Consider the following 25263-nt stretch of genomic DNA (forward strand, 5'->3'; position numbering starts at 1 on the left):
TTGCAATCCGCACCCGCTAGTCCCGACGTGTATCCCCAACGTACCCGCAGCCGTACGGTTTCAGTTATATGATCGTCACAGCAAGAAATTGTTTATTGATGCTGGGGTCTGTTATAGCGAGCCACTTTTCCAATGTGGTGACTGCTGACGTGTTTGCCAGCTTACGTCTGCTATCGCGAAAGCCAGTGGAGGGGGAGGGGCGGTCAAGCAATCGCCCCCACTCCAAAAAAAAAAAAAAAAAGAAACGTCAGTTTATACATTGGATTTACCTCTTCCCCCTGCCCCACTACGCTCTTCGACAAAGGAACCACTCCCCGCACTCAAGAGGAAGTTAGAAACTATCACAAAACTCTGAAACCGAAAGTGAAACATAATGCCTGCTTTCTGGTTTCTGTTTCAGTTTCGGACGAACTTCTCTCTGTCAGTAGAAGGGATGTATTAAAGTGTGAGGTGTACGATGGCAACCCGTTAGTTATACCGGGCGAACCTGCTGTCTTCCAGTACAGCTGGAGCTGCTAGAATAAGTGCAGCGAACAGCAAACCTATATGTCTATGCTCCTATGCTGGATTGCTGGCAGCCCTGTGATGGGGTACGATTTCATTTCCGTTCCTTTTCAAAACAGACCCATGTGACAACTATATTGCAATACAATACAGTCGGCCTGCCTTGACGACGTTGTGTTATGCCAAGTCAAGTACAAAGGATCCTTTCCCGAGCGAAGTGTGTGATCAAAAGCATCGTTACTCTGTTCCTTGGGCTCCTGTTTCGCTATGTTTGCGGCGGAAAGCACGAATGCATTCCACCCATCACAGACCTGCTTCTTCTGGATTCTGCTACGGCGTCTGCACTCAAAATTCGTTCTAGGAAGGTATACCTGCTCTACTTTTGAAATGTGGTCTGGTCGGGAGTTATGTAAGCCCTTCCTTAACTGGGCCTTTAAAAAAAATTGGCGACCACTACCACTACTAAGTGCACTACTAAGTGCATGTAAATGGAAATAGCGTTTTTCGGGCGGAGCCCCGTCATCATCTATTTGCGGTGCAGGCAGCATGAATCATATTCTTGCCTGCTCCATCCAAGTAAACAAAACCTCTCGCGCCTATCATTGCGAGCAAGAAAAAGACGGCTTTGCGATATGAAAGTGCCTATACAGCAGTGATTTTTAGCCAACAAGTGGACAACGGATTCTGCGGCAGATTTCAAATCTAGCGCATTTCACTACGCCAAGAGATAAACTGCTCGCGAGCAGCTTATCAGTGGGCAAGCAGCGCTCTCTCATGTTGGCTCCCTCGAAGCAGAAAAAAAAAAAAAAAGAAAAAAGAACTACAATGTCATTGTGATATTCACCTTCGTGACTGTAAAAAGATTACACGTATCATTATCCCAGAATACGTACAGTCGACCTTCTTTTTCCCCAGCACGTACTGGATGTTTCCAAGGGTGATGTCCTGATGGCCGAGGTTCTGGATACATGCAACTATAGGGTTTGAATGAAACTGCAGACGAGCCATCAGTTGTCAACAAAGTCTGTGTTTATTTCTTGGGGCATAAGAAACTGTGCATCGTCATTTGCGTAAAATTCAGTTCCTGTTAGCTTCGTTACTGATGTCGTTAATTTTTTGTAATAGTTTTGCTAAAGAAACTGCTTGAGCTATTGTCGATGTCGTTTTGCGCAGTCTCAAATGTCGCGACACCAAGTTCCTCACTGTCATTGGGTTCATGCTGGTCATCAGTATGGAAGAGACAATATTGATGTCTTCATCGCTGATCTTGGTGCAGGTGTCATTATGCCATTCACTGTTGACAACCCCAGGATTTGTGTCATCCAGAACTATAGCACTTAATTTCCGCATAAGAGAATGCAGGTCTCCAAGTGAACTGGTTTCACCTTTGGGTGGACCATCTGCAGTGTAGTGGACAGTTCAATGTGCAGTACATGGGTACAGTGGGAAAGGGGTGAAATTACACAAGGCTGTCAGTTCGCTCGATTAACTGAGGCTGCACATTGTGCCTGACTGAAAACCAGATAAATGTGGGCAAATTGCACGTTTCGAAATTTGTCCAAATGTTTGTCGTCTGGATAGCCCACGATCTGGATAGGCGAAGCCTGGATCGGCGTGAGTCGACCGTACTTACCCACACAAGAACGGAAGGTGTTCATAAGGCAGGAGTGACGTTGAGCAAGTGGACTGTTGAAAGGCACTTGTTACTGTCGCGAGCATTTTCTGTTTCATGCAACAACCGAATAGTTGTTACTAGTTGATATGTTGTTAGTTGACTGTTTTGCAACAGTTGAATAGTTAGGAATTAAATGGAGATTGGAAATTCATTCTATACGTTCGCAATGACGAGCTAGATTGGAACGAAAAGTGCATAATTTGAGTTCCAGGCATCTTAAGGAGACTCTTTTCGCATTCTAGTTGAAGTGCAAGACCTTGGTGGAGTCTTACATCAACCGGATAAAAGATGTGGAGCCCTTCATTAATGCAACATCGGACACTAGGTACGAAGCTGCTCTGGAAGAAGCTGCGGCTGTTGACAAGTTGATGGAAGTTGAATCATTGGATAGACTCTCATCCCTTCAGCCTCTGCTTGGTGTTCCATTTACAGTTGTTGGGGCTCTCGCAGTTAGAGGTATGCCTTCCAGTTTGCCTCCTTCTCCACTCGTATATGGCTCGAGCAGTCTTTAAAAGGAACCGTAAAGCAGCAGACAGTCTGGGGTAACGTTGGCGGCATAGTTTACCGTCATTTCACAAGTATAAGCCGCACTGCAGATAAGCCGCGGGACCCGTTTTTGGTAACGTTTTGAAAATTTTCGGGCGGACAAGCCACACTCGCAGATAAGCCGCGAGCAGTACGACGCAACTGATTTGTGTGACCAAGGAAACCGTAGAGAAGGCCATAAACCCTGCGGTTCATATTCGGGGGTCGGCACGGTGTACAAGTAGTGTTCTACCAGGATCGGATTGTGCCCTTTTGCCTGTTTTTCATGGATTGACGGGTCAGTGGCCTTCCGGAAGACATGAATCACTGTCACCACTTTCGTTGAGGCTGCTCGGTGGATGACACCAGGAAGGCAAGCCTACTCGAATTTCGACGCGGACATGTTACGCATTGTTCGTGCATTGGAAGGGCGTTGCTGTTCCAGGGACACTGTTGGCCCTTTCGTTAAATCCGGCGTACGGGGAAAATACCGGGGAAAAACAGTCATCAGATAAGCCACACCGGTGGATAAGTAGAGCCTGAAGTTTTAGGGTTCGAGTTTTAGGGTTTAGGGTTTCGGGGTCTACTATTTAAAGAACCCGATTCTTCCCCAAGTTTGCACCTTAGGGCGAAACCCGATTTTTACCCGGCAAATTGCCCTCACTGGGATGTCTGTAGGAATGCAATAATTTACATGTTTGGCAGAAAAATTCAGTTATCTCACCGTTTGTACCAAACCACTACAGTTAGTTTGAGCAACTGAGCCCGATTTCACCCCGAATTTAGCATACTGGAAGTTTTTTCACCCAAATTCACATGAATTTAGTGCACATGTTTATTTACCCGATTTTTTACCCCTCGAATTTAGAAAAAAATATTTCCCGAAAACTTCAGGCTCTATGGATAAGCCGCAGAGGGCCCATGAGAAAAAAAAAATTGTGCATAAGTAGGGCCTGACTTTTTAGGGTTAAACCCGTATCCGCCCGATATTTACCCCCCGAACGAAATCTGTAAAGTTGGGGTTTAACCCGAATCTACCCGAAAACATCCGGGTCGCGTGGAACACTGATAAGCATGCATTAAAATAAAGTTTGATAACATTGCTAAACATTAGTTCCATGTTAAGACAAATTTTTATTAAACAAAAAAAAATCACCCGAATACACCCGAATTCCTGACGACAGAATATGCCGTAACGGGATTTAACCCGAATACACCCGAATTTTCAAATGAAAAATATCACTCGATATTTACCCCCCGAATTTGGCCAAAAATAAAACCCGAAAAAGTCAGGCCCTATGCATAAGCCGTGGCTAATACGCATGAAATTACGATAAAATAGCTTGTTGCTTGTAAAACCAGCACAAGTTATATACAGCGTGGGTGCTTGAAAAGGTCAGTCACACTTTCGAGCGTGACGCTATCCCTGCTTGACAGACAGACTTCTGCTACCACAGAGTGAATAATTTGCGTGCCAGAGAAACGTACGAAAAAGTCATGGTTACTAGGTGCTGCGTAACAAAATAAATACAACCACGCAAATTTTAGTCTTCTTGCATTTCCTATGTGCTGCGTCGATGTAAACACAGCGGTCTGTCAATGGTTGTGCGCAGCTTCCACCTAGGGGCGCTAGCGATGTGGAAACTGAAACAAACTCATGTCGGCTAGCGCACCTAAGCGGATGCTATACACAACCATCGGCAGGCCGCCGTGTTTACATCGGTATAAGGCATGGGAGGAAATGCATAAAGACGAAAGTGTGCATGCTCATATTTATTTTATTGCGCAGTGCTTGGTAACCAGATTTTTTTCGTAGGTTTCTCTGCCATAAATTCTTCACCCTGAGGCAGTGGAAGTCTTTGCGTCAAGTAGGTGAAAGATGAAAGTCACTGAAAAGGTTAGCCAGCTGTAGGACTCGAACCCACATCTTCTGGATTGCCGGTCCAGGGCTCTACCAATTGAGCTAAGCTAACACGCCTTCTCAGCGACTTCCAGGGTGCGTCATCTGAAGGGACGAACCAGCCACTCTCTCTCACTCATCCTCCTTTCACTCTTACATTTTTGCTCACTCATACACACATTCATACGACAGGATCGATGCAGGTGGCAACTGTTGAACATGAAAGAACTGATGTTCTGAGGCTGGAACAACATAGAAGGGACAAATACATACCAAGCCTCAATTTGCCTAAGAAATTGAGGCTTTGTATGTATTTGTCCCTTCTATGTTGTTCCAGCCTCGGAACATCAGTTCTTTCATGTCAAGTAGGTATCGCGTCACGCGCGAAAATGTGACTGAACTTTTAGAGCACCCACCCTGTATGTGACAGGGCACGCTAAATATTGTAAATTGCAGCTCTACTGATTTGCAGTACCTTTAAGCAGACACTCCTGAGTTGTTGGCTGAACAGATGCTGTCTACAAATTGTCATCCAGTAGAGTTGCATAGTTCTTAAAATGGACAAGGAAAACTAATGACGTGTTCGCATCTGGTTCTGGTTTTACGGCGATGTAAGTATGAGCTACCTCAATTTGGCAGTTATTGCAAGGGCTTGCAACTGAGGAAAAGCTGATTCGGGGCTGTTTTGAGGCATGATGAAGAGTAGCGATGAAATTTTGTCTCGAATCAGTGGCTTCATTCCTCAGCAGGACAAAAATACGGAAGCTACTGAAAGTGCTGCGCAGAAATTCAATTACAGATACAGCTGTTTACAGTGGTGCCTCATTAATATGGACGACTCAAATTATGGACGATTTTTGTGAGGACCAAACTTTTTCAATGTATTTTTTTCTTGTCGATATATAAACTCTCTTTTCGGACAATGGATGGTCCAGCAAGGTACAAACCATATGTAGTCCATGTATTTTCGTCTCGTTACATATTACGTAGGATATCGGTAGGGAGAGCAAGCCTCTCCCCACATTCTACAGGAGAACTTTGAAAGCAGGATGTTCCGTGGTGTTAGGGAGCTATGCCTTCTTTTCTCTATTCTAGGTGGCGTAGTTTTTTTTAAAATTATAATTCAATGACACGTTTTCTGGGACACCCTGTATATTCCCCCCTCTCCAATAAATAAATAAATCGATTGATAAATAAATAAATTGCACACAGCTGCTCCATGCTGTGGCCAGTCCTCAATCCTAGTAGTACTTTCCCATGCTGCTACATTACGAGGAGACATGATTTCTACTCTGGCATCCTTGTTAAGTTTGCTGTCTCACAAATTTCAGGACAACTGCACCATTGTGGTATATACACGCACTGGAGCAGAAAAGCAGATTCTAACGCAACTGCAGTGGAGCTGCTTGTACGTGCTGGGGCTGTGCCGCTTGCTGTATCTAATGTCCCCGAGCTATGTCTTGGAGCAGAGACAACGAATCACATAAATGGGCACACCAACAACCCCTGCGATCTCACACGCTCTCCTGGTGGCTGCAGCGGTAAGTAGGAAAATAATAAACAGTATCTGCATCGTGCTGTTCTACTGGTTTGAGTAAGGAAGGTATGCGTAAATTTAGCTCTTTCTAGTAGTGCATATGTATATCTCTTTCTTTGCCATGTGTTCTGAGTAATTATTCAGGCAGAGATTCAGGGTTTCACTTCATACGGCGATATCTGGCAGGTGCAGCGGCTTTGGATAATCAGTTGATTTTGATGTTTTGTCCACATTGGAGTCAGAGCGAAGTGGTTCCATGTTGGATGACTCATGGCCTCTTGCAGAGTCTTTTAGAGCCTACCGATAAAGCGAAAATAAACAATCGCTTCCTGTTGTTCATTATGTTTTAGCAATTACCAAAGTAGCCTCCTGCTAAATGCTCAAGTCCAGTCTCGGAGAGTAACGAAAGAAGGAAGTCACTGAAAAGGTTAGCCAGCTGTAGGACTCGAACCCATGTCTTCTGGAACATCAATTTCCATCGTATTCTTGGAAAGTAACTTAGTTACAAGTAATTACTTGCTGAGCAATTACCCACTAGCTATAACTAATTAATCGAGGAGGATCGACACTCAGTAATAATAAATCCATCGACACATGGTAGTAATAAATGATTCGAAGGTTTGCGTCGCAAGACGACCGTGTTCATGAGCAACACCACAGTTATCGGTCCGTAGAGAAATTTTACCCACCCAGATGATTGAGAGTGTAGCATAGGTTATTTTATCAGACCAAGATGTGGAACGCACATTCGTGAGTCTCAATGCTGTTCGTAACCCGACTAAGGTGAAGTCACACTCCGTAACCACCAGTGGATTCGCTGAACAAAACGATGGTATGCTGTATGGAGGCAGTCAACAGCACCGTTTACACGACATAGAGATCAGGTGGTGTGTGTAGTTTCATCCATGCATTTTACTGACAACCAAGGCTGTAAAGTGTTCCTCTTGGAGTGGGGTACCTCTCTCAGTTCCCCCATTGTCCTCCATGTCTCTTGTGACCAGATCAGAATGTTGAATAAGTAGAGCCTGAAGTTTTCAGGAATTTTTTCTTTGTTTCAATTCAGGCGGTAAAAATGGGGGAAATCAACATGTGCTCTAAATTCACAAGAAATCGGATGGAAAAACTTCCCGTATGCTAAATTTTGGGAGGAGTGGGGCTCTATTACTCAAATGAACTGTACTGGTTTGGTAAAAAGAGTGATGTACATAATTGTGTTTGCTGCCGAACAAGCTAATATGCATTCCTACAGATGTTTCAGCTGTGAAGGCAATTTGCAGGGTAAAAATTGGGTTTCACCCTAAAGCGGCAATCTTCAGTTTGGGGTGTAAATTCGGGGAAGAAACGGGTTAAACCGTAAAACTTCAGGAAGAGGGCATTCACTGAACTCCTGCCAGTGGAAGTAGACAAAGAGTACTAGTTATTACATACAAGAAATACTGCAAGCCAGGAATCTCAGGCATGGAATATCGCATGGGTGAAATGTTCTGGAACATTTGCATGAAAGCTTTCAGGAAAATTGTGATTGCTATAGCTCCAAGATCTGAATATAGTCCAATTGCCGGGAGTAGACATCTTTACTAGTTTGAACCGCACCGGCTTTCAACAAACATAACAAAATACAGTTAACGTTTCGGGTCCCATTCGGGTCCCATCATCAGAATGACGCTGTCCTGGTCGTCACCGGGTATTTACGTAGAAGAGGAGCGTAGCATTCTGGGAGGGGGCCTGGTTGTCGATTGATAGCTTCTTTTGTTTTCTTTATGTGCCATGACTCCAGCTGTCTCCTCACCCCCCATTTGTTCTTTTTCGCCAGAATGCATGGGTTGTCAAGGTCTAACACGTGTCCTGTTTTGCGCGCGTGTTCACACAGTTCTGTTGGGTTTGTTGCTGATTTCTCGATATCTTTCTTGTGTTCCTTCATTCTTGTTCGTGTCTTCCTTCCTGTTTCTCCGATGTACACGGCAGGGCAATCTTGACAAGATACCTTGTATACAACGCCTCGTTCTTCTTCCGGTGGTGTTCTGTCCTTGGGGTGGCTTAGTACGTTCCTCAGTGTTGTCGTGGGCTTAAATGCAGTTTTAATGTTCACCTGGGAGAGCACCCGTCTAATTGGTTCTGACACACCCTTCAGGTAGGGGATGGTAACGTACATGGGTCTTTCTTGACTACTTTCCGCCTGTTCCGGGCGTGTATTCATCATTCGGTGGTATGTATCACAGATAAATTGCTCGGGGTATGCCCTTCTTCGTAGATCCGCTTTGGCCTTTGTTATTTCTTCATGTCTTGTCTGATGATCTGAAGGGATCTTCATGGCACGTGAAAGCAGGGAACGAACAACCGATCGCTTGTGTTCAAGAGGGTGCCCCGAACCATAATGCAGGACCTGACCTGTGTCGCACGGTTTTCTGTAAACCGAGGTCTTCAAGTTTCCGCACGGGTCTCTTTGCACGAGGACTCGAGGTCTCTTCTCTCCTCGAGGCACGAGGTCTCTTTGCACTTTTTGTTATGTTTGTTGAAAGCCGGTGCGGTTCAAACTAGTAAAGAGCTCCAAGATTGCCATAAACAATGTGTCGAAATATCTTCTTTCGTTTCAGTTTGTTTTGCTTCCTTAGATACTTTCATAGCATTCGCTTCTCCTTGCCCACAATGAGCCTATGCTATGCTATGGAAACTTTGGGACTAGATGCTACACATGGCATAGGGTTTAGACTGAATTAGTAGCGTTTAACATGAATTATCACTATGCAGGTGGGGAGGCAGCACTGCTTGCATCAGCAGCCTCAGTTATTGGCCTTGGAAGTGACTGGATGGGTGAAGCCAGGCTGGCGGCTGCGTTTTGTGGAGTTTTTGCTCACAAACCAACAGCAGGTAACAGATAGACTTTTTAACTTAATTAGCTGTTTTGCATATAGTACCACAAATGCATCCTATGGCGATTACATAAAGATGGAGCAACAACAGCGCAACAGTGCAGTGCACCGTTGTTACGGTACACTTATATAGATGGGCCATAAATGGTGAGGAATAAGTAGACATGCATTGACACACACAGTGTCAAGCTTGTTTAAGTGGGACTCCACCAAGGCATCATTAAGGGCCTGGTTTTTCTGCTGCAGAAAATTTCGAATTCTGCGGTAGGGAATCAGAAATTCTACAATTTTCTATTGAAAATGCTTGCACGTCTAGGCTGACAGAGGACTACGAAGACAGAATTGTTATTAACTTGCATGACATAGAACTAAAGTGTCTTACAAATCCAAGATACAGTTGTATAGCTAAGCACCACAGGGTACTTTGTGCTGCTTGACCAGTAGCACAACACAGTTAACACAGTAACTGCAGGAAAGCTGTCGGGTGCTTTCGTAGAGTTCCTCTGTACCATACTAACCTCTGCACCCTTCTTCCCCCCAAGTGGGAATGTTTAGTCATCACACACTTCGCTGTGAGGAACACATTAGGCGGAATGGGAGCAAAACCGAAGTAGTCAAGATGGGATGGATGTGAGCTCAACCAGTGTTGCCAACGTGAGATGCATGGTACACGTTTGATTTCCTCTCACTTAGGTGGTGTGGGAAAGGGTGTTACGAGCTGTAGGTACATCCACCTCGGGCACCGAAGCTGTGTTCCTCAGTCGAGATTCGTAGTTCTGCGAAATTCCATATACCGTATTTTCTCGATTATAAAACTACCTTTTTTTTTTCCAAAATCTAGTGTTCCAAAGTCGGGGGGTCGTCTTATATTCCAATATGCGCGCCACAACGAGGTCAGGGGAGAGGCGGAAGCGGGTTACAGTATCGGCCAACAGCACGGCGCGACCGATATCACGTGTTGCGGTGTCAGCGCGATGCAAATACAGCAATGCGGCCAAAATCGGGACAGCCGAAACGGCGTTCATTGGTGATCCGTTCTTCGTTCACTGTCATGGCGTCGGTCTCCGGCGCTTTGATGAAAAGTTAACATTTTCGTAAATACAGGAACAATTTAGCTTTTTTTTCAAATTCGTGTACCGTGAACTCGGGGGGGGGGGGGGGGGGTCGTCTTATATTCGAGGTCATCTTAGATTCGAGAAAATACGGTAAAACCTCAGGTTCCACGATACATCCTAAATTCTGCACATTTCTGGTTAGTCATGGCCTTAAGCATCATGTTGTTCCAGCCTCAGAACATCAGTTCTTTCATGTTCAACAGTTGCCACCTGCGTCGATCCCGTCGTATGAATGTGTGTATGAGTGAGCAAAAATGTAAGAGTGAAAGGGGGATGAGTGAGAGAGAGTGGCTGGTTTGTCCCTTCAGATGACGCACCCTGGAAGTCGCTGAGAAGGCGTGTTAGCTTAGCTCAATTGGTAGAGCCCTGGACCGGCAATCCAGAAGATGTGGGTTCGAGTCCTACAGCTGGCTAACCTTTTCAGTGACTTTCATCTTTCATCGTTAATTTCCTAGGCAAATTGAGGCTTTGTATGTATTTGTCCCTGCTATGTTGTTCCAGCCTCAGAACATCAGTTCTTTCATGATCATGTGCAAGGCTTATTGCAAACGTGCACACACAGCACATACAACCACATATTTATAATCACAATGGGAAGCATAAACTATGAAAGGATGACAGAAATATCGCCGCTACCATAAGACAATTTACTGCAAAGCGACAGTTGGAACACCTGCCAGTCGTGGTAACTGCTGTTGTTTGGAGGTTTGGAGGGTCACTGACAGCCATTGCAAACACACACGCAGACGCTGTTGTACGTGCTGAATGATTTCGTGAGACGCTGACGTCACAAATCCGGAAAGCACCGTATTCCCGCCGGGAAAACGCTGCTTGGAATTAACGTGTGAGGCTGCTGTGCTTCTGAAATTTTGAATATTCAATTTATTCGAAAGCCAGAAATTTTGAATTGTCGAATCGAATCTAACACGAATACTGACAATATTGGATTCATATTTAATATATCGTGTCTTTGCACAGCCCTAAATTTATCACACATAGCGTGCATTACAGTGGACTCGAACTCGAAACGAAACACGAGGGGAATGGAAATACAGCAGTCAAACTTCGTTACAATGAAACGTGATATAACGAAACTTGTGATAGAGCAAAATAATTTGGATTCACCACCAGAGGGCCATAGAGATCAATGTATTTTAACTCCGGCTACAACAAAACACTTCTAGCCGCGACCTCGATACAGCAAAGAACGAGATAAGCCTTATGACCCCAAAGCCTTTAATTGCATTGTAAAAATAGAAGACACGTTTTATCCAACACCAAACTTTGCAGACTGGTAGCCATTTGTCTGAAGTTTTGTTGGAATTTTTTGTGAGCATTATGGTCCTGTAGAAGAAAAATTAAAAATCAAGCAAAATTTCACTCTATGCATTTTCTACGGCCTATCTCACTCAAAAGTCGCCATTTTCTGCTGTGTGCGCTTGATTTTCATTTCACCACACACAGGTGGCACCAGCATACAGAACAAGACTGGAACAAGAGGATTGGTGCATAACATCAGAATCGGCATGTCACATCATTGTAGGCAGCGCTACCTGTGTGAAGTGATGTTTATGTGAAGCAGACACAAGAAAAAATGGCAGTGTTTGTGTGGGATAGGCCATTGAAAATGCATGGGGCGAGATTTTGCTTTATTTTTAATTTTCTTTCTGCATGACCATAGCACTTACAAAAAATTCGAATGAAACTTCAGATAAATGGCTATCAGTCTGCAAAGTTTGGGACGGGCCAAACCTAGTCTTATATTTCTACAATGCGATCGAAATGTGCAACGTTTGCTAAAATAACCCTGGAGATGATTTTCTTGATGGGGACGAACATGCCGTAGCAACGGAGAGCCTTACGGAAGACACACCGCCATGGACGTAGAAGGTTTGCGGGATCGCAACACGACATGGAGAAAGCTGCGGAGGCTTTGGCAGCGTACGAACAATGCGTGACACTGCGTCTTCAAGGCATGACGCAGACGCGTATAACCAGCTATTTCCCACAAGAGTAAAATGGCGTAGGTGCCCTTTGGCGCTGTAGTTGTCATTTTTCACAAAAAAGTTTTCCGCATCGTAGCGGGAGTTATCAACGCTTATATAGAGCGCGCCCTCCTCGCAAAGGTCGCGATTCGTGCCCTTCATTTCAATGTGACGAAATGTCAGATAAAACTGAAGCAATTGCGGTCCTCGTGAGTTTCGTTATATCGAGGTTCGACTCTATTGTTCCATATACAGTGGGCTCCCGTTAAGCCGAACTCGCTTAAGCCGAATTTCCGGTTATGCCGAACAAATTACGGACATTTGTTTGTTTTCCCATAGACGCTATGTAAAAAAATTCCGCTTAACACGAACAGACACCGCGGGCACTTCGGATAACCCAAACTTTTCCGGCGCCCGCGGCGCCTGTAAACGGGCTTCGCCGCACGCACGGAAGCGAGGAAGGCACGTGATGCTGTGCACACGGCACCTTTGGGGCTCAGCTTCCACCACCCCCGCCACGCAGAAAGACTCTGTGGTCGTTTGGGGCTCAATCTTGATCTGCACATAGCGATCGTTATAGCTATTTTTCAAAATTTGCGCGCTCATTCCGTCACGCGCATTGGCCGTCAACCGGGGAGCACGAGCGTTTTGCAAACGTTACGGGATGGCGAAAAGTTCAAAATCTAGCCTTCCCTATTTGGGCCGACCACACACAGCCTTTCCCCCTTTTGCAAGTGCACCATAACATGAAACCCAAACTTTGTGGTGTCTTTTGATGTGCAGGCATTCGGAATACGTTCGCTCCTTACAGTGCGGCACGTGCGATTGCGCAATTCGCGTGCAGTCTCGGGGGAACTGCCGTTCGCGTGCTGTTAGGGCCCATTCTATCCGCGTGCGCAGCAGTGGGCAACCAGCGGCTTAATAACGCTTCAGTAGGTGGCCAAACTGGCAGGAAGTAAGCTATTGTATGCTGCCATGTTGCCAATATGCCGTTTCACAATTGCTACCCTGTTTTTGACATTTTCTATGACACTTTTGGGTCCTTCTGTTAAGATGAACTTCTGATAAGACGAACAAATTTCCGCGGTCCCCTCGTGTTCGTCTTAACGGGAGTTCACTGTATATCACAAGTTTCAATGAAGGAATGTAGTACACAGATTTCTTGAAATGTGACCTTAATTCAAAAACATAAATTTACTGCATTGTGTGTGGCTAGGAAAAAATGAGGTAATGACTGTTCTATTTCCATTTTGCGATTGCCTTTTTTTTTTAAAAATATGTATGTACGCCTAACCGTGTATTCACACGAGCGACATCCTCGTGGAATATTCTAGTGGAAGAAAAAGCAAAAGCACTGCTTACAAAGACGAAGTTCCGTCCCGTGTTATGTGAGCATTCACACGGTGCGGAATATTGGGAGTGGCGTACTGCACATTTAGCAGAAAACGCAGTCGTCATGTTTTTCTGTCATCTGCTACGGAATATCTTGTGGCTGTGTAGCAGGATATTCCCCACAGTTAGCAGTGTACGTGAACACGCGACGTTGAGCGCTCGCGTGACAGCAGAAAGCTATGACGCTTTTCGCATCTTCTGCTTCTGGGGGAATGTCTCTCGTGTCTCGCAAGGAATTTTATGCACCCCTCACTTGTCTACAGTAGGGATTATCTTTCTGTTCACACAAACTCCACAGCCAGGTTTTGGAGAACACCTGTGTCATCGCATCATATGGCATTGTCGACATCCTCATTCAGTGTGTGGGAAGTCTCCCTACCTTGACCACAGCATTCACTTTGTCATATCAAACTTCGCGGTTTCTGTTTTTGGGCCGCCCCCACGACCATGTGTTCATGTCGCTGAATTATATGCAGCATTGTAGCAAGCGAAAGTGCTTTATGTGACTATTTGTTGGCGGACTCCTTGAGGACACATGCAGATGTGAACTAAACCTAAAGCAGTACGAGTGGCTGGTGGATTGGATCGCATCGGCTATGACTTCTGCCTGGGTTGCGAGACGTAGATGGTAGTTTCCCGTGGTTTTCAATCTCTGCCGGTATCTTGGTTCTTACACTTTGTCCCATTTACTCGCAGTACATAGAACAGGTTGTTTTAATTTTCGGACTATGTATTTTGATCATTCCATACACATGAAGCCAACCAAAGGTGACCCTATTGCTCCGTTGATTCGTAATTTTTATTTTACTGGGTTTCGTTTAGTGGGAGCCCACAGTGTGTCACACTGCCTCTTTTCAGAGTACGAGGACAATTCTCGTATCTTTTTCTGAACTCTTCATCTTGAATGTGGCTTCCTGCCCGTGCTGGCTGCAGAGATGCCAGCACGGGCAGAAATGGCAATTCTTTTCGCGTGTAATAGTAAGGCGCGCTTCATTTTCTCTCCAGGAATAATGGTTCATGTTGCTCAGAAAAGGGCCCAAAGAGTAGTATATTCAGATCCATGACTCAAACATCCTTTCATTTTCTCCGAAACTAAAGGGAGTATGTAGGAGTTGAAGCAGGCGACAGTGCAGGATGACGTCACAGCACCCTCTGTTGTACAAATGGTGGGAGAAGGAAGATTTCTCCTCTCCACATTCCAGTTTCTGTTTGCAGTTGTGATAATTTATGAATCAATTACGCGACATGAGTACGTGGGCTTTGTCAGTTATCGAGGAATATGGTTCGTGTAGAGTACGGCATTGACCAGTTCTTTTTTTTTTTTTTTTAATCATTGCGAAGTCACGGAAGTAAGCAATACTGCTTTGTATGTGTACAGGCCCATTTCATTCTACGGTACTGAGTGGTGGGAAAGAAGAGACAACTACATAGAAAGATGCAAAATATCTTCGTGACTTTCATATTCTCCCCATACATCGGTCTACCAGCTCACCTGTGTTCATGCTATTTTATCTGGCACAGGAAATGCTTAGCTAGGTTTAAACACACGTAATACACAGAAAGCAGAACAAAATGAAATGAGGTAGTAAGACAGGTCGAGAAAATGTTGAGTCGTTTACGACAAAAAAAAAAAAAATTCTGCACACGTCAAAAATGCTGTTGTCAAGGGTTGTCAGTAAACGCAATAGAAAAATTATAACTCCAGTTATTTCAAAGTCAAGTAAGCAACTCGACTTTGGAGTGGGTCGAGGACACTATTGAGCTAAATAATTGTTTTGTCACATTTAGTGAAAGGAAGTAGAGGCAAGAAGGTTTGTGACACTGTGGAGATTGCAGACACCTGAGTCATATCCTTATTTTGGCTGTCTAAGAATAACTGTTGGAGCAAGCTTCTCATTTCGCCAGAGGGAACGACGCTTGTGGCTGGCATCATCAACTACGATAATTTGTAGCTAATGTTCTTGAATATTTAGCAACGTCAGCTTTTGTTATTAGCATTTTTATCCTGGCCTCAAACAGCAGTGTGTTCCCCCTAGAGTTATTAAAAATTCCCTCCTGGCAAATTTGGTTTTTATATTCTCTGTCCGTAATAGACGACCTTTCTGCTTGCATAGTTACCCACTGCCTGGTTTCCGATTCTCTTTCCGTAGTCTTAATGCTATTCTTCTTGCTTTTTTCGTCCAAAGTTATATAGTTTACTATCAGGCATCTTATCATAACCTTCTTATGCCTAGTGTTGGGGGTTACTCGTAACTAACTTACGTTTCTTGGTAACCTTTAACTGAACTCCTTGCTTTTGAGTTTTACTTTCTTCCCCAGGAACTTGTCCCTCTTTTACGTTACTTTGTAACTTGAGGTAAGCTCGAGGTTCTCCTTTTGTTCAGTTGCTGAGCAAAATAACGCGAGCTGCGCCCTTCCTCTCTGTAATGAGACGACAGCCATGTACGTTCCGATTGCACATGCATGGTGCCTCCTCGTCCAACTGTGCTTCCGTTTTGCTGTGCGGTGAAAGCTACGAGTTCAGTACTGGCCCTGTATTCAGAGACCCAGGTGGTGGTCATTGTAGGAACCAGTACTGTAGTGTATTTCAAGAGGTGGAGATCAACTGTGGAGCTAAAATGATGCATTGGCATGGTTCTACGAAATACACGCAAACGACGGCAACTCATTGAACTTAACAATACTGATGCCTGCCTTGTTCTCCATTCAAGAAGTTTACTAGGACGCATAGATTGAGAAGTTACCCGTCAAAAAGAACTTGTTACGAGTTACGTTACCGTGTGGAAAATGTAACTAAGTTAATAACTAAGTTCTTCAGCCTGAAAAGTAAAACTCGCAGTTACTGAGTTACTTCTTAAAAAAAGAACGAGTTACTTCCAGGTTACTTCGGACACAAAATAGCATTACGCAGGTGCAGCACGCGTGAGCAGTTGAGTTGACTTTTCTTCTAATAAATGTACATCCCCCCCCCCCCCAGTTGAGTTAGACCTTGAGTAGTCCTGCGGAGGAGTGCAACACGCTTAGATAGTCTTCGTCTTACTCCCTGTGGGCGCACAATGGTTCAGCTCCATTTCAGTGGCAGCGGCTCTTACTTCCTGAATAAAATACTGTCATTGATTGAATATCACGTTTCATGGCAAAAAATGCCATGAAGGAACCGGAGAGAAAGCAAGAAAATATGAGCACGTAAGTGAAAAGCGAATTAAAAGTGACTTGGAACTTAACTTAACTTACTTTGGCAAATTTACCTGAAAAAAGAAACGAATTCCCCTGAAAGTTACCACGGCGCAAAAGTACCGAGTTAAGTCACAAGTTACAAAAAAAAAAGGAATTTAGTTACAGTAACGAGTTACCTCAAACTCTGCTAGGACGAATTAACTTCCAACCATCATCTTTAAATCATTAAATTGAATCATTAAATGCCAACCTACGGCAGCACATAGAGATTTGGCTTAGGTTGGGAAGTTTTGGTGAATCAAAACTTGCAAAACATCTTGCACCACCGAACTTGGGATCTTCAGGTTCCGAAAGACAGCAGTTTGTGGAAAGGTCAGTGAGTGCCGATTGTATCTCTTTGATTGCCGCGAAGAGGTGTGGTTTTGAGCCAAGTGGTTTTTAAGGACTTTGCCAATAATGCATCCAAGCCGTTCTTGCAGGATGTGCTATTGTTGACATAGTTATGACATTTTTCAGAGTGGAATTTTTCAGGAGATGAAGTACTTGCAATGTCAACAAATCGTTGTCTGAAAAAAAAGATTCAGCGGTGTAGTTTGGATAACATGGTGGACAAGATCTTACGAAGTGAATGGGCACTTTATCTTTCCAAAGATCGAGTGAAAGTGCGTAATCCTCCGGTAAAATAAAAGCTATTTTGTGCAAAAGTACGTTCCCTCAATATACTAAAAATTTCACGCACCAACATTTACAAACATGCATACAAAGTCGAGCGCAAGTTTACGATGGATGGTACTCAAATTGAACGGCATCCAAGCCTGATTGGGGGTGGCGGTTCTGTACATCAAGGGGGAGCGGGAAAGGTGAAGGGAGGGAGAAAGATGATAGTGGTACAGGAGAGGGAGGGGTGTGGAATCCCTCTTGCTTTGGTATTTGAATAGTCCTGCGGGACCAGGGTGCTGAACTGAAACGTTTTTTGTTACGGTTTTCGTTTCCGTTCAAATGAGCCGGTTCATTCTAGAGTTAGAGTGCCACTCCGGACTAAAAAAGCAGCGTTTATTTTATTTAGTTCATGAAAAGAAAGCGCCTCAAAGATTCTAAAATGCGAAATTTCAATCCTGTTTACGAACGCTATGCATTTCTGTCAATTTTTGAGGATCTCTGCTGAGCCTCCACAAGTTTCGATGACGCAATGAGTGAGTGGCGTAATCATAGGCCCACAAACTGCAATGATGTCATGTTCTGGAGAGGGCACTAATCTCCTAGGAATGACGCCGGCGCCCGGTTGATGGTGAAGTCCTGTGAGGCTGATCGAAAGAGGGGAAAATGGGAGAGATGGCTTCTCCCTCCTTTGTGTTTTCTCCAAGGTTGGAGCGGTTGAATGGTACCGTATTTACTCGCGTAATTTGCGCCATCGCATAATTTGCGCACCCCCACTTTTTCACTAAAAAAGTTGTGAAAATAAAAACTCGCATAATTTGCGCACCCCTACTTTCGTGCGCAACAGAGGTCGTTCCCCTCTGACGCTCTCGCGTCGCGGGGCGCATGCTGCTCCTTCTTTCGAAAAAGGAGGGAGATCCTCACAACGAATTCCCTACATCATGTTGCGTAATGCAAGCAATGACTCTCCCTTGGTGGAGGAGATAAGATCAAAGGGATTACCCGGTATGGTATCTTATCTCTGTTTTGACCTTTTATCCCCTCACTACAATAAACCGCGAAGCTGTGTGACATCGCGCTGGCTTAGGAAAGAACGACCAGAATACGTGGAGGGAACATATCAGGAAAACTTCTGGCGACAACATACGCGTCAGCATTCCGCAAGCGGGCTTCACCTAACGCATGCGTGCTTTAGGAGAAGCTCGCTTTAGAAAAAGCGTGGAAAGCACGTGCTGGCCCTTTTTGAATCATCTCGCAAATTTTTACAGCATTGGCCAAAAACGAAGAGAGAAAATCCATACGATCGACTTCTTTCACTGACTGTTATAGAAAATGAACAGTCACTGTCTATTTTCTTGCCTAAATTTTTATTTTGGTGTATTTTTTTATACGAATTTCGGATGATACGAATGTGTTCCGCTACCCCGTGAGATTCCTATCACCGAGATTGTATTGTATTATTCACCTAAAGGACCATCTTTTAACAGATTTTGCACATTTTTCAAGTCAGCTTGTTAATGCCTCGCATAATTTGCGCACCCCCAACCTTCGCGTTATTTTTCGGTAAAAAAAGTGCGCAAATTATGCGAGTAAGCTGGGTATGTCACGTGGGGCTCCGCTACCGGAGTGCAAAAAGTGAGCCCCCCCGGAAGACTCGTCGTCGACAAGACAGTCGGGAGACGGGTCGCTCCGTCTGAGCATAACATTACGTCACAGTTCTCAAAAATAAGAATGAAAATTCCCAAGCTTTCGCGTCACGTCGAGCCAAAATATTTTGCAGGAATGTAAAGTGAGACAAGAAGATTTCAGTAACATAACTTTGGTAGGATTCTGAAGACACGAGATTTAGTCCGTAGTGGCACTTCAAGAAAGAATGGCTCAAAACCGGTTCGAACTGGTTCGGTGTCACGTGGTATAAGGAGAACTGACTGCAATGAAGATAACCCCGTTTATAAGATTAGATTAGATATCACACACACTGTAAACTTGTTCACACCTTTAAAGGTGTGCACCATGCACATTAAACCTGGTTGCCTAACATTGTACCGCCAGGGTGATATTTTGCAAAATTCAGAGAGCATTACAAAAGATCAGGTGTCAGTGCAGATCTTGCTTTCATTATGTCTTGGATATCGTAGATGCGTGCCAATGCATATATGCATCGCTACTGATAATCGAGCACGTGCAAGTGTCTACAATACTGTTCAGTAATGTTGAGACTTTGAAAGACTGAATTTTTGGAGGACAGACAACATGCGAGTAAAGAAAATTAGTGCTAAACCGTACTCCATTATGATGTTACCAAAATTACGGCGAAAAGGGCGTGCGCCATGTACATTATTACACCTTTAAAGTAGCACAGAAGTAATTTTTAACACCCAGTTTTCTTCCTATAAAACTGTTAAGTAGGCCAGTAAGATGCACCATGAGAAGTAATTTACACCACAGAGTCATAATTATCGCAGAAATTGAATTTAAAATACGCCGCAAAAAGCAACCGTGCGCAACGGTGGTGAAGAGCAGTACCAGACTGTGATCGGTCCGGAACCTCGCGCTGACGCTATAAGGAGAACACTCGCTGATTGGCCTAGAGAAATGTTGTCTGCTACTCCGCTGTCGTCTGCTACTCGGCTGTTCGGGGTTCTGATATAGCCTTTCTCCTTGCTCGGTAATGCTTCGGCCGCTCCTTCTATCCCCAATTCTCGAGGAAAACTGGCAAAACAGGTTTACGGCGGCAAAGAGACAAGGCGCTGACCCCCACTGACCGGCAAACCAGAACGAGTCTCCTTATGCCGTCATCGGTGACGTGACATCATACCTCCTCATTCTCGTTATAGCTGGAGTGGCGAGTTAAGGGTGAAGGCGCGGAGCTATGTTTATGTGAGCTTTTTTCTGGGAAACAAATTGCACACATTAAAACCTTTCGCGCTATTCTGTATAATGACACACACACTTTCATCAGATGTCTTAATCTGAATTTTTTTTGGATGGCCCTCTGTACTCCTTTAAAGGTGTGAAAACGGTTACAGTGCAGAGGGAGAAAAAAGAGCGAGGTCACAAGGTCCCACCATGTGGCTATAAAGAAAAATAACCAGCCCGTCTTGCGCTCTGGCACATTCTGATGACGTGAGGTTCATGCATAAAAGACTACAACGTAGCTGACCTAAATAGCAGCAAGTCGTTGAGTTTCTGGGGAAAGGATGGGATCAACTTCGATTCGGGAGAATTAATTTCTGAGTTTCCTATACCTAAATATGATGGATGCCATCTATTGTGTACTTGAGCTCTTGTGGTAAGTGCTGTTGATTTGAATTTCCAACTTGAACCAAAAACGGAAAACAAATTTTTTTGGTTTCCCTGCGGAGAATAAATATCTATTATTGTTTTCATTTCGTTCTTGGTTTGCCCGAAATAACATTTTTTATTGGCTTTCGGTGCCGGTTTTTGTTTAACTCTGGAGCCCTGCCCACCACAGAAAGCAGGCAGCGAGCATCCCTTGACATTTGTCAGGAATTGGCATCGTGTCACTTTTCAAAAATGCAGGAAGGAATGAGAGGAGGAGCGCTATTCCACAGAGTAGTGAAGCTGAGATTGGGGGCCAACTGTGTTACATCACCGCTATTATTCTGATTTCGGTTTTACACTTCCCCGTGGTTGGCCTGCGTAGTTTCAGAATGCTTGAATGGGTGTGATCCCAGCATGCCGAGGCGACCCCAAAGTGCAGACTCGTCATTGGCTTTCTCAGATAACACGACCCTTAAAGCGCTTCAAGAAAGCTGAAACTCATCCCCTGTTCACATGTGAATTGCGAGGCACTGTTCTCCAGTGATGGCCACTAGCTACTTCTACAGTAGTTTAACTATAACTACTAACTACTTTGCAATGGAGTAGTTTAACTAGTAGTTCAGCTACTTTTCAGGGGAGGTAGTTAAAACTACCTCTTTAACTACTGCAATGTATTTTAACTACACCTATAACTACTTAACGTTGTCTATCAACACCAATCCCATTCTGTAGTGTTCTTGGACACCTAAATATGAATCACAAGCAGTGATAAAAGAAGATTTAGTACACATGCACGGCACAATTGCTCTGCACCTCTGTTCTCATCAAACAAGTAGCTCAAGGTAAAAATCCGAACCACAATCGTGCCGTAAAGCTTGCGGCAAATTCGGAAGTAGTTGGCGCATGCAGTAACCTCACTACTGCAGTTAACTACTCGAAAAAGTAGTTTAACTAGTAGTTGCCACTACATTTCTGCAGGTAGTTGATAACTACTTTTTAACTACAATCAGGTAGTTTAACTAGTAGTTTAACTACATGTAGTTAACTACTGGCCATCACTGCTGTTCTCTAATCTCAAATACATCTAGGGTACCCCTTCATATCCATTCTTCTATGCTTTTCAACCAGAGACAATCTCAAATGCTGTACACATTACCATACTCGTTGTCCAGAAACCATCGCGTATATTCTTCGGTGGCCATGGGTAATTACTGTAATTGACAGCTAATTCGCAGCACTACAACCCAGGTGAAAAAATGTTTACAATCGCATGTGGTTTATGAAACAATTTCTGCTTGAAACCACTTTGTACGATAAGGGGTTTAAAGTGGTTCATAAACCATTTGGGATTGCAGACATTTTTCACCTGCGATGAGAAAGGAACGAGTGCACTGGCAGAACACAGACACTGAAGGACAAGTACTCACTACCAACAGGTATACAGTAAAACCCGCGGATAGTGATCTCGCGTATAACGATATCCCTCGTAAAACGATGGTTCATGATTTTACCGTCAAAATATACATTGTTTCTATGGGGAAACTACCCGCATACAGCGATGGAAACCGCGGTTCCGAGTACTCGTATAACGATGTTGGACGCTGTCCCGTGCGCATAACCTCGCCGCAATTTTCGCCGTGATAAGATACAGTAGAATCTCGATTATACAAATCTCACGGGGTAGCAGAAAAAATTCGTATCGTCCGAATTTCACATCAAAAGAATTAAACCAAAATAGAAATTGAGGCAAGAAAATAGACAGCGACTGTTCATTTTCCAATACTGTCAGTGAAAGAGGTAGGCGGTAACGCTTTTGTGTCTCCGTATTTGGCCAATGCTGCTCAAATTCGCGAGATGATTCAAAAGGCCTAGCACGTGCTTTCCACCCGCGAGTCGCGCGACAGGGTTCTAAAGCGAGCTTCTCCTAAAGCACGCAGGCGTTAGGTGAAGCCGACTTGCGGAATGGTGACGTGTAGTGTTGCCAGAAGTTGTCCTGATATGTTCCATGGTTCCCTCCACGAGTTCTGGTCGCTGTTTTCCCAAGCCAGTGCAATGTCACACAGCTTCAAGTTTTTTTTAGCATCTGTTTCTTTTTCTTTTGCTACACGCGGGGTGGCGCGCTATTTAGGTCAGCCCTCGTTTAACGATGTACCCCGTATAACGATGGAATTCGCGATTACCGTCATTATCGTTATACGCGGGTTTCACTGTATTAAAAAGGCACCCGCAGTCCTCTTTGGTCTCCGTCTTCACCAGTCACAAATTGTACCTTCTTCCTCCCATACAGAACTCATGCATATCATGTTTCTGTACAGCTTGTAATTTTGTTCTCTTCAAAATTGACGTTGTTTGTTCAATAAATGTTCTCAAAGCCCTATTTTGCCTTTATTTTTCACATAGCAGTCCACTTTTGAGTGAGTTCCAGTGAAAAAAGAACGGCTCTAGCCATTGTTGCACCCTTTATTATTGCAGGGGTACGTAACTTTGCCCATCTCCGAAGCAAATTTTCATTTCATGAGCTATTTTGAGTCATCATGAACAACGTTTTGAGAAATACGAACGATGTCACGAATAGGCATATATGGGAAGCGCACTGTTGCATTTACCCGTTTTCGGTAGACCACCTCTCACGAAACGAATGTTGGGTGCATTGACCCAAATCACAAAATGATGTGCTTGCTACGAGAGGAAAGGGCATTTCAAGGTGAACACAGTGATGTAAATTACTTTTAGGTACCACCATCGAAAGAAGATCAGTGAAGTTCCAAAAAAGTGCAACATTTTACAAATGAGGCAAATTTGCAATTTCTTAACTGGACAAAGGCAGGCCTTCGAATCTTCGGAACCCAGGGTACAATGCGACCCACCACTGACAGTATGTGAAAAAAAAAGAAAATAAGGCTGAATATGTTGAATGCTTATGAAGATATATGGTGTCAAAACTTCACAGTAAGCACTGTGGTCGAAACGTCCGCACCTGAATGGCAATTAATTACAAAATAACTACCAGCTATTTTCAGTTACTTTCACTGCCAATATGCTTCCTAGGGACTAGGCTTTGATATACATATGAAATTTAAAAAAAATCGGAGAGGTCGACTGGAACACCCAGCCAGACTCCGCATGAAATCACCCTACAGGTTTTGGACATCAGTATCATCGAGAGGGTCATGTGTGCTGGGAGTGCAAACAACGGATGCACAAGCCACTTTTGCCATTTTCTTCTCATCCTTCTAAATGAACTAAGTTGCATGAAGAGGTTGCATAAACGTGCTTGCATGAAGTTGCATCAGTTGCAAGTTGAATGTGAAGTTGCATCCTTGCTCTACTGGAGTGGTATACCATTTTATGTTTTCATGCAGACAGGGTAATATAGGTCAATCTTGTTGCTGTGTTAATCAAACAATGCATGAGCGTCAAAGGGCCATGTAAGGGAACATTCCTGTGGTAATAAAAGTTGTGGCTGTGTGGCCTTGTTATAGATCAGTGCAAAGTGCAGTATAAATCAAAACTTCGCTCATGAGAGCGATTGTGGAAGCAACAGACAGTTAATATTAGCATCAGCACTGCTTCCATCTCTCTTGCCGATAGGGAGTATGGCTTACTGACTGGCCCGGGCAGATAAGCACTTGTTCACATCTAGCACATACCGTATTTTCACGCGTATTAGCCGCGGCTTATGCGCGAATTTTTTTTTTCGCGGACGCTCTGCGGCTTATCCACGGGTGTGGCTTATCTGATGGCTATTTTTCCCTGGTATTTTCCCCATACCCCGGATTAAACGAAAGGGCCGACAGTGCCTCATGTTTTTCGGAACAAGACCGCCCTGCCAGTGCACGAACAATACCGAACAGGGGCGGGTCTACATTCGAGTGGATAAGACCTTCCGAATACGTCCCCCCACACAGCTTTAACAAAAGGGGTGACAGTGATTAATGTCTCTTGGAACACCACACCACTAACTCGTCAATCCACAAAAACCACGCAACAAGGGCACAATCCGATCTTAGTAGAACACTGGAACTGACCTCCTTTGTTATACATCATGCCGATACCAGAATGTGGACCACAGGGTTTATGGCCTTCCCTATGGTCTCCTTTGTCGGCAGACCCACAGGAAGGGTTCAATACACCTGACATCGGGATAAAACGTGGTCAGCTAAGCGTCAGTTCTCATTTGCCCTGAGCAGCAGCATTCGTAGACACGGCACTTATGGGTAAGGCATGGCTCCATCGCGGAGGCACAGCTACGACAGCGGCTTCAAACTAAAAGTCGTCGACGCCGCGGACCAGTACGGGAACAGGGCAGCTGGCAGGGAGTACGGCGTCGACGAGCGTTGAGAGTCTCTATTGATTTTGTTTGTGCATCACTGGTTTAGTGCACAAAGCGGTCGCGTCGTATTACCCGTGGCTTATCTGCGAGTGCGGCTTATCTGCAAAAACATTTTCAAAATGTATCGAAAAACGAGTCCTGCGGCTTATCTGCGGTGCGGCTAATACGCGTGAAAATATGGTACTTTAAAAGGACTAGCATATAGTGACAAGGAACAAAGCACGGAGACGGGACAAGTCAAATGTTCACAAGTAGAGGGAGCGGGTAACGTTTGAAATTGTAATCTAGGCGTTTGCGTGGATTTTCAA

The 25263-nt window shown here is 44.3% G+C and overlaps 1 protein-coding gene across 1 annotated transcript in view; it reads left to right on the forward strand.

Moving 5' to 3' along the window:
- Window positions 1-541: 541 nt before the first annotated feature.
- LOC135400264 (fatty-acid amide hydrolase 2-A-like) overlaps window positions 542-25263 on the forward strand; it is a 36016-nt gene continuing 11294 nt past the window's right edge. Inside the window, exons 1-4 of the mRNA XM_064632046.1 lie at window positions 542-869; window positions 2422-2635; window positions 5936-6145; window positions 8890-9009. Coding sequence (XP_064488116.1) covers window positions 684-869; window positions 2422-2635; window positions 5936-6145; window positions 8890-9009 — 730 coding nt within the window. The 5' untranslated portion in view covers window positions 542-683. The remainder of the gene's footprint in view (window positions 870-2421; window positions 2636-5935; window positions 6146-8889; window positions 9010-25263) is intronic.

Source organism: Ornithodoros turicata, chromosome 7 (genome assembly GCF_037126465.1).
Source record: "Ornithodoros turicata isolate Travis chromosome 7, ASM3712646v1, whole genome shotgun sequence".
NCBI classification, from domain to species: domain Eukaryota; kingdom Metazoa; phylum Arthropoda; class Arachnida; order Ixodida; family Argasidae; genus Ornithodoros; species Ornithodoros turicata.